Below are 9,560 nucleotides of genomic sequence, written 5' to 3' on the forward strand. Positions count from 1 at the left end.
CCCACCAGTGGGTCCCTTATAGTCCTATGACTCACTGCAGTCCCTATAAGGTTCTGTCAGCCCTAAAACATGGTCCCATCACCCACCAGTGGGTCCCTTATAGTCCTATGAACTCACTGGGGTCCCTGTAGGGTCCCATCACCCGCCAGAGGGTCCTTATAGTCCTATGACTCAATGGAGTCCCTATAGGGTCCCTTCACCCCCAAACCATGGTCCCATCACCCACCCCAGTGCCCCCCATGTCTCTTCCCCACAAGTTCCCCGTGGTTGGGGCCAAGTTGACCCTACAAACAAACAAGATGGCGCCGGGTCAGAGCCCAGAGCCCTGCCAGAACCCAACCAGCACCGAGTCCCAGCGACACCAACAGTCTTTATTCCCAAGGGACACAAACCCATCAGGATCAGGATCAGTCCCTCGTGTTCACGGCCTTGTTGTGGTGCCACCCCATGTCACACGCTGGTGGCCTGTCCTTCATCCCCACCCTCATCCCATCTCGGTGCCGCTGCCCCCCGTCCCGTCCTGCTGGGCCGACCCAATAGTCGGGCAATGGCGTCCTGCAGCTCCCTGTGCTCCTTCTCCAGCGCCACCAGCCGGCTCTCCTGCATGGGATGCATCGTTACTGCTATATGGACCGACCCTTATCCCTATATCCATGGTCCCAATGTCTTACCCAATCATATGGACCACCATATGGACCTACCCTTATCCCTATATCTGATCATATGGACCACCATATGGACTGACCCTTATCCCTATATCCATGGTCCCAATGTCTTACCCAATCATATGGAACACCATATGGACCGACCCTTATCCCTGTATCTGATCATATGGGCCACCATATGGACCTACCCTTATCCCTATATCTGATCATATGGACCACCATATGGACCTACCCTTATCCCTATATCTATGGTCTTGGTGTCTTGCCATTGCTCTGCCCTGGTCATATAGACCACCATATGGACCCACCCTTATCCCTATATCCATGGTCCTGGTGTCTTACCATTGCTCTGCCCCGATTATATGGACCACCATATGGCCCTACCCTTATCCCCGTATCTTATCCCTATATCTATGGTCCCAATGTCTTACCCAATCATATGGACCACCATATGGACCTACCCTTATCCCTGTATCCATGGTCCTGGTGTCTTACCATTGCTCTGTCCTGATCATATGGACCACCATATGGCCCTACACTTATCCCCGTATCTTATCCCTATATCTNGGACCCACCCTTATCCCTATATCCATGGTCCTGGTGTCTTACCATTGCTCTGCCCCGATTATATGGACCACCATATGGCCCTACCCTTATCCCCGACTCTTATCCCTATATCTCTGGTCCCAATGTCTTACCCAATTATATGGACCACCATATAGGCCTACCCTTATCCCGGTATCCATGGTCCTGGTGTCTTACCATTGCTCTGTCCTGATCATATGGACCACCATATGGCCCTACACTTATCCCCGTATCTTATCCCTATATCTATGGTCCCAATGTCTTACCATTGCTCTGCCCCGATCATACTGACCACCATATGGCCCCCTACCTTTATCCCTATATCTATGGTCCCAATGTCTTACCATTGCTCTGCCCCAATCCTCGCTGGCCTTCAGCCTTTCCAAGTCCTTCTTGCGGGTCCCTTCAGCTGCCGTCAGCCTAAAGGAAAGCAGGGGAGCCCCATAGATTGGGGACATGGAGAATATGGGGGTTGTTGAGGCTTTGGGGATTTGGGAACAGCACAGATTTGGGGACACTGAGGCTTCGGGGATGCCCAGGATTTGGGGCCATGTGGGTTTTGGGGTCATAAGGGCTGTTGGGACATCAAGACTTTGGGGACACCAAACACTTGGGAACAACACAGCTCTGGCTAAGTCAGGTTTTGGGGGATATCAGGGTTTTGGGGTTACCCAGGCTTTGGGGACATTAAGAATCTGAGGACACCTGGGTTGTGGGGACAACGAACCTTCAGGGACCCCTGGGTTTGGGGATGTGGGGTCTTTGGGGACCCCTGGGTTGTGGGGACATTAAGACTCTGGGGACACCTGGGTTGTGGGGACAACGAACATTCAAGGACCCCTGAGTTTTGGGGACATTAAGGCTCTGGGGACACCTGGGTTGTAGGGACAACGAACGTTCAAGGACCCCTTGGTTTGGAGATGTGGGGTTTTGGGGACCCCTGGGTTATGGGAACAATGAACCTTCAAGGACCCCTGTGTTTTGGGTCATGGGGGCTTTGGGGACACCTGGGTTATGGGAACAATGAACCTTTAAGGACCCCTGTGTTTTGGGGACATGGGGTCATTGGGAACACGGGGTCTTTGAGAACCCCTGTGTTTTGGGGACAACAAACCTTCAAGGACCCCTGGGTTTGAGGACATTAAGACTCTGGGGACACCTGGGTTGTGGGGACAATGAACCTTCAAGGTCCCCTTGTTTTTGGGGACATGGGGGCTTTGGGGACATCTGAGTTTTGGGGACAACGATTCTTCAAGGACCCCTGGTGTTTTGGGGACATTAAGACTCTGGGGACACCTGGGTTATGGGAACAATGAACTTTCAGGGACCCCTGGGTTTGGGGGACATGTGGGTTTTGGGGACACTGAGGCTTTGGGATGCCCCGGATTTGGGGACATGTGGGTTTTGGGACACCCAGGACTGGGGAACATGTGGGTTTTGGGGTCACTAAGGCTTTGGGGACACCCAAGATTTGGGGACATGTGGGTTTTTGGGACATGGGGGCTTTGGGGATACTCAGGATTTGGGGACATTAAGACTCTGGGGACACCTGGGTTGTGGGGACAATGAAACTTCAAGCACCCCTGGGTTTGGGGACGTGGGGTCTTTGGGGACACGGGGTCTTTGGGGACCTCTGTGTTTTGGGGACATTAAGACTTTGGGGACACCTGGGTTTTGAGGACAACAAACCTTCAAGGACCCCTTGGTTTGGGGGACACGGGGGCTTTGGGGAACCTGGGTTGTGTGGACAATGAACCTTCAAGGACCCCTGTGTTTTGGGGACAATGACCCTTCAAGGACCCCTGTGTTTGGGTACACGGGGTCTTTGGGTACACGGGGTCTTTGTGGACCCCCCCCCTCTCTGACACCCACCTGGCCGCCATGTTGCCCATCCTGGCGCTGCCCTCCTCCATCTGTAGGCGCAGTGTCTCCAGCAGCTCCCGGCTCCGTCCCTGCTCCTCCTTCATCCCCCGCTGCTCCCCCTGCAGCTCCCCCAGCTTCTCCTCCATCACCCTCAGCCTCTCCTGCCCTTCACCCACCTCCTTCCGCAGCGCCTCGATCTGCCGCCCGTGCTGCTGTGGACAGAGGGGTGGGTGTCAGTATGGCGTCCCTATGGCATCCCTATGGTATCAGTATGGCGTCCCTATGGTGTCAGTATGGCGTCCCTATGGTGTCCCTATGGTGTCCCTATGGCATCCCTATGGTGTCCCTATGGCATCCCTATGGTGTCCCTATGATGTCCCTATGGCATCCCTATGGTGTCAGTATGGCATCCCTATGATGTCCCTATGGCGTCCCTATGGTGTCAGTATGGTGTCCCTATGGTGTCAGTATGGCGTCCCTATGATGTCCCTATGGCATCCCTATGGTGTCAGTATGGCGTCCCTATGGTGTCCCTATGGCGTCCCTATGGCATCCTTATAGTGTCCCTATGGAGTCCCTATGGCATCCCTATGGTGTCCTTATAGGGTCTCTATGGAGTCCCTATGGAGTCCCTATGGCGTCCCTATGGTGTCCCCTATAGTGTCCCTATGGAGTCCATATGGTGTCCCTATGGTGTCCCCATAGTGTCCCTATGGTGTCCCTATGGTGTCCCTATGGTGTCCCTATGGCATCCCTATGGTGTCCCTATGGTGTCCCTATGGCATTCCTATGGTGTCCCTATGGTGTCCCTATGGTGTCCCTATGGTGTCCCTATGGCATTCCTATGGTGTCAGTATGGTGTCCCTATGGCATCCCTATGGTGTCCCTATGGCGTCCCTATGGTGTCCCTATGGCGTCCCTATGGTGTCCCTGTGGCATCCCTATGGTGTCAGTATGGCGTCCCTATGATGTCCCTATGGTGTCCCTATGGCGTCCCCTATGGTGTCCTTATGGAGTACCTATAGTGTCCCTATAGTGTCCCTATGGCATCCCTATGGCATCCCTATGGCGTCCCCATGGTGTCCCTATGGTGTCCCTATAATGTCCCTATAGTGTCCCTATGGCGTCCCTATGGCATCCCTATGGCATCCCTATCGTGTCCCTATGGCGTCCCTATGGCATCCCTATGGTATCCCTATGGTGTCCCTATGATGTCCCTATGGCATTCCTATGATGTCCCTATGGCATCCCTATGGTGTCAGTATGGTGTCCCTATGGTGTCAGTATGGCGTCCCTATGGTGTGCCTATGGCATTCCTATGGTGTCCCTATGGCATCCCTATGGCATCCCTAAGGTGTCCCTATGGTGTCCCTATGGTGTCAGTATGGCACCCCTATGATGTCCCTATGGCATCCCTATGGTGTCAGTATGGCGTCCCTATGGCGTCCCTATGGTGTCCCTATAGTGTCTCTATGGCATTCCTATGATGTCCCTATGGCATCCCTATGGCATCCCTATGGCGTCCCTATGGCGTCCCCTATAGTGTCCCTATGGAGTCCATATGGTGTCCCTATAGTGTCCCTGTAGTGTCCCTATGGTGTCCCTATAGTGTCTCTATGGCATTCCTATGGCATCCCTATGGTGTCCCTATGGCATCCCTATGGCGTCCCTATGGCATCCCTATGGCGTCCCCTATGTTGTCCCTATGGAGTCCCTATAGTGTCCCTATGGCGTCCCTATGGCGTCCCTATGGTGTCCCAATGGTGTCCCTATAGTGTCCCTATGGCGTCCCTATGGCGTCCCTATGGCGTCCCTATGGTGTCCCTATAGTGTCCCTATGGCGTCCCTATGGTGTCCCTATGGTATCCCTATAGTGTCCCTATGGCATCCCTATGGTATCCCTATGGTATCCCTATAGTGTCCCTATGGCGTCCCTATGGCGTCCCTATGGCGTCCCCTATAGTGTCCCTATGTTGTCCCTATGGCATCCCTATGGCGTCCCTATAGTGTCCCTATAGTGTCCCTATGGTGTCCCTTTGGCATCCCTATAGTGTCCCTATGGCATCCCCATGGTGTCCCCATGATGTCCCTATGTTCCCCATGGTGTCCCCATGGTGTCCCTATGTTCCCCATGTTGTCCCCATAGTGTCCCTATGGTGTCCCTATGTTCCCCATGTTGTCCCCATAGTGTCCCCATGGTGTCCCTATGTTCTCCAATGTTGTCCTATAGTGTCCCCATGGGCCCCATGGTGTCCCTACTGTTCCCACATAGTTGTCCCATAGTGTCCCGCATGGTGTCCTATGTCCCCACTGTTGTTCCCCTGGTTGTCCTTGGTGTCCCTAATGTTCCCCATGTTGTCCCATATAGGTGTCCCCTATGGTGTCCCTCCTGTTCCCATGTTGTCCCCATAGTGTCCCCATGGTGTCCCTATGTTCCCCATGTTGTCCCTATAGTGTCCCCATGGTGTCCCCATGCGTGTCCTATGTCCCTATCGTGTCCCTATAGTGTCCCCATGGTGTCCCCTAAGTTCCCCATGTGTTCCACTGTGTCCCTATGGTGTCCCATATGTTCCCATGTTGTCCCATAGTGGTCCCTATGGTGTCCCTATGTTCCCATGTTGTCCTATGTGTCCCTATGGTGTCCTATTTCCCCATGTTGTCCCCTATATTGTGTCCCCTGGTGTCATGTTCCCCATAGTTGTTCCCTATGGTCCATGCCGATGCCCGTGCCCCCCAAGTTACTTTGTCCATGGGGCGGGATGGGCCGAGCTCGCCCTGCTCATCCGTTGCCGTTAGCACTGCCATGGACCATGGATTACGCTGCATGACACCTTTGGAAGCGGCCCTACAACAACGGGGACGACGGCAACGCGTCAGCCCATTAAGTGAGAATGGTCACCCCATAAGTGTGGGGTGGGCTTGGGGAATTGACAGGGAGAGAAGTATAGGGACGCTCAACGTGTCCAGTGGTTCAGTTAGATTTAGGGTTCCATTAGCGGTTAGGGTTAGGTTAGGGTTAGGGTTTTAAGGGTTAGGGCTTAACGGGTTAGTGTTAGGGTTAGGTAGGGTTAGGGTTAGGTAGGGTAGGCTAGGGTAGGGTTAGGTTAGGGTTAGGGTTAAGTAGGTTAGGGTTAGGGTTTTAGGGTAGGTTTAGGTTCGGGTTAGGGTTCAGGGTTTAGGGTTAGGTTAGCGTTAGGGTAGGGTTACGGGTTAGGGTTCAGGGTATGTTACGGTTTATGGTAGGGTTAGGGTTAAGTAGGGTCTGAGGGTTAGGTTACGGTTAGGGTTAGAGTTAGGGTAGGTTACGGCGTAGGGTAGGGTAGGTTCGTGGTTGGGTAGGGTTAGGTTTAGGTTTAGGGTTAGGGTTAGGGTAGGGTTAGAGTTGGGGTAGGGTTAGGGTTCGGGTTTAGGTTACGGAATTAGTGTTAAGGTTAGGTTTTAGGTTCATTAGGGTTAGTTGGTTAGGTTATGTTAGGTTAGGTTTTAGGTTATAGGTTAGGATAGTGTTAGGGTTTAGGTTTAGTGGTCTCATTAAGCGTAGTTTCATAAGGGTTAGGTTTAGGGGTAGGTTAGCGGTGAGGTTAGGGTTAGGGTTAGGGTTACGGGTTATAGGGTTAGGATTAGTGTTTAGGGTTAGGTTTAGGTCATTAGGGTTAGTTTTCATTAGGGTTTATGTTTAGGGTGTAAGGTTTGGTTAGGTAGGGTTAGGTTAGGGTTATAGGTTAAGATGTGTAGGTTAGGGTTAGGGTTAGCGGGTTAGGTTGTTAGGGTAGTGATTATGTTAGGTTAGGTTTAGGGTTCATCTAGGGAGTTTCCAATTAGTGGTTAAGTTTTAGGGTTAGGTTTAGGGCTAGGGTTAGGGTTTCATTAGGTTAAGTTTTTCATTAGGGGTAGTTAGGGTTAGTGGTAGGGTAGGTGACGGTTGGTTAAGTTATTAGGGTTATGGATTGAGTGTTAGTTTAGTAGTGTTCATTAGGGTTAGTTTTCCATTAGGGTTAGCGTTTAGGGTGTAGGGTTAAGGGTTAAGGTTAGGTAGGTTATTGCGGTTAGGATTAGTGTTAGTTAGGTTTAGTTCATTAGGCTTTAGGGTTAGGTTGGGTTAGGGTTAGGGTTAGGTTTCGCGTTATAAGGTTAGGCATTAGTGCTTAGGGTTTAGGTTTAGGGTTCATTAGGTTTTTAGTTTTCATTAGGGTAGGTTTAGGGTTAGGGTGGTTAGGGTAGGGTTAAGGTTAGGGTTAGGTTAGGGTTAGGGTTATTAGTTAGCGTATTAAGTGTTAGGGTTGTTTTAGGTCATTCGGTGTTAAGTTTTCATTAGGGTTAGGTTTTAGGTTTAGGTTAGGGTTAGGTGTTAGGGCTTGGGTTAAGGTTTATAGGGTTAGGGATTGGTGTTAGGGTTAGGTTAGGTTAGGGTTAGGGTAGTAGGTTAGATTATTGTTAGGTTAGGTTTTAGTTCATTAGGGTTAGTTTTCATTAGGGTTAGGTTTAGGGTTAGGGTTAGGGTTAGGGTTAGGGTTCATTAGGGTTAGTTTTCATTAGGGTTAGGTTTAGGGTTTAGGGTTAAGGGTAGGGTTAGGGTTAGGGTTTTAGGTTTAGGGAAGGTGTAGATTAGTGTTAGGGTTACGGTTTAAGGGGTCATAGGGTTAGTTTTCATTAGGGTTAGGTTTTAGGGTTCGGTTTAGCGGTTAGGTTAGGGTTAGGGTTATAGGGTTTAGATTAGTGTTTTAGGGTTAGGTTTAAGGGTTTCATTAGGGTTAGGGTAGGTTAGGGTTCAGGTTAGTGTTAGTTTTAGCGTTATAGGGTGGATTAGTGTTTGGGTTAGGTTAGGGTCATTAGGGTTAGTTTCATTAGGGTTAGTTTAGGGTAGGGTTAGGTTAGGGTCAGGTTAGGTTAGGGTTATGGGTTATGGTTAGGGTTTAGGTTTAGGTTTAGGGTTCTTTTACTCACGTTTCCATCTGCTCGTTTCACGCTGGTTCTCTCGCTCTATATCTCCTTAATGGTTCGTTTATATGTTCGATTCCTGTTTGTTTCCAGACTCTTTTTCGCTGCTTACTCTGTCTGGACACTCTGTGTCGTTCACGTTCCTCTTCTCACTCTCTATGGGAATCGTGGTTCTGGTTCTGGTCCATTTCTCCATCCATATCTGCCCTCGGTTTCTCGTCCCTGCGTACGCCTGCTCATTTGAGCTCTTTACACTGTTGCCTCAGCTCATGGCAGCTCGTATTGCTTGGAGCTGTCGTGCTTTGGGATCAGGGGGATTCCAGGCTCGAATCCCATATGACCAGAACCGCAGCCCCCGTCCTCCCCACACCACCCTTGGGGATCCCCATTTGACCATCCTAAACCATCGTTGGACCTGAATCTGGACCGCTCTGGGCCGGGACTCATCCAAAGCCTTTAAAGGACAGAACCTATCCGCTAAGGATCCTGCCCCATTAGATCCCCCAGATCCGCATCAACCGCACATTGAGTTCATGTTGTAGCCTACAGACCCCATGTTTCCCTCCCCAGAGACCCCATGGCTCATAAAGGTCCCCACGGCCCTAATATGGTCCATGGTCCCATCAACCCCACCCTCGATCCCCTGAGCCAAACCAGGACCAGAACACCCCAAACTGCTGTCACCCCACATGTCCCCATTGCCCCATATGGTGTCCCTTGTCACCCCACACTTCCCCATTGGCCCCATATGTGTCTCTTGTCACCCCACACGTCCCCATTGGCCCCATATGTGTCCCTTGTCACCCCCACACGTCCCCCCCATTGGCGCCCATTGTTCCTCGTTGTCACACTCCACATGTCCCCAATGCCCCATCATGCTGTCCCTGGTCACCCCACACGGTCCCCATTGGCCCATAATGTGTCCCCCTCTTTCACCTCCACACTCCCCATTGGCCCCATATAGCCCCCTTGTCCACCTGCGTTCTTTGTTCCCAACTCCCATTGGCCCCATATGTGCCCCTTGTTCCCCGTTACCTTCTCTCTGTGCTGGAGCTGAGCTGGACACACACCGGGACGGGGGTCCGTCCTGATGGCATTGAGGATGGTGGGCAGCGGCTCCAGCTGCTCCTGAGTGCTCTGATGGGACAAAAGGGGATGTTATGGGGCGCCATGGGGCAGGGACAGCCATGGGCAGGGACATGGCAGGGGAATGCCATGGGCAGGGACATCTATGGGCAGGGACATCCATGGGGCAGTGACATCTATGGGGCAGGGACACCCATAGGGCAGGGACATACATGGGGCTATGGGGTGGCCATAGGGTGGCTATGGGGCAGGGACACCCATGGGGCAGGGCCATCTATGGGGCAGTGAACCATCTAGGGGCAGGACCACCCATGGGGCAGGGCCGATCCATGGGCAGTGCACATCTATGGGCAGGACCCCATGGGCCAGGGCCATCTATGGCAGGCCATCCATGGGGGCAGGCCATCTTATGGGCAGGGACAC

General features: G+C 52.1%; 1 protein-coding gene across 1 annotated transcript in view; it reads right to left on the minus strand.

The window, feature by feature from the left end:
* Positions 1-350: 350 nt before the first annotated feature.
* Positions 351-9,560, minus strand: part of RASAL3 (RAS protein activator like 3) — a 16,207-nt gene continuing 6,997 nt past the window's right edge. Inside the window, 3 exon segments of the mRNA XM_015887176.2 lie at positions 351-600; positions 1,595-1,670; positions 3,123-3,325. Coding sequence (XP_015742662.2) covers positions 451-600; positions 1,595-1,670; positions 3,123-3,325 — 429 coding nt within the window. The 3' untranslated portion in view covers positions 351-450.

This window comes from Coturnix japonica, unplaced genomic scaffold, assembly GCF_001577835.2.
Source record: "Coturnix japonica isolate 7356 unplaced genomic scaffold, Coturnix japonica 2.1 Scaffold494, whole genome shotgun sequence".
NCBI lineage: Eukaryota > Metazoa > Chordata > Aves > Galliformes > Phasianidae > Coturnix > Coturnix japonica.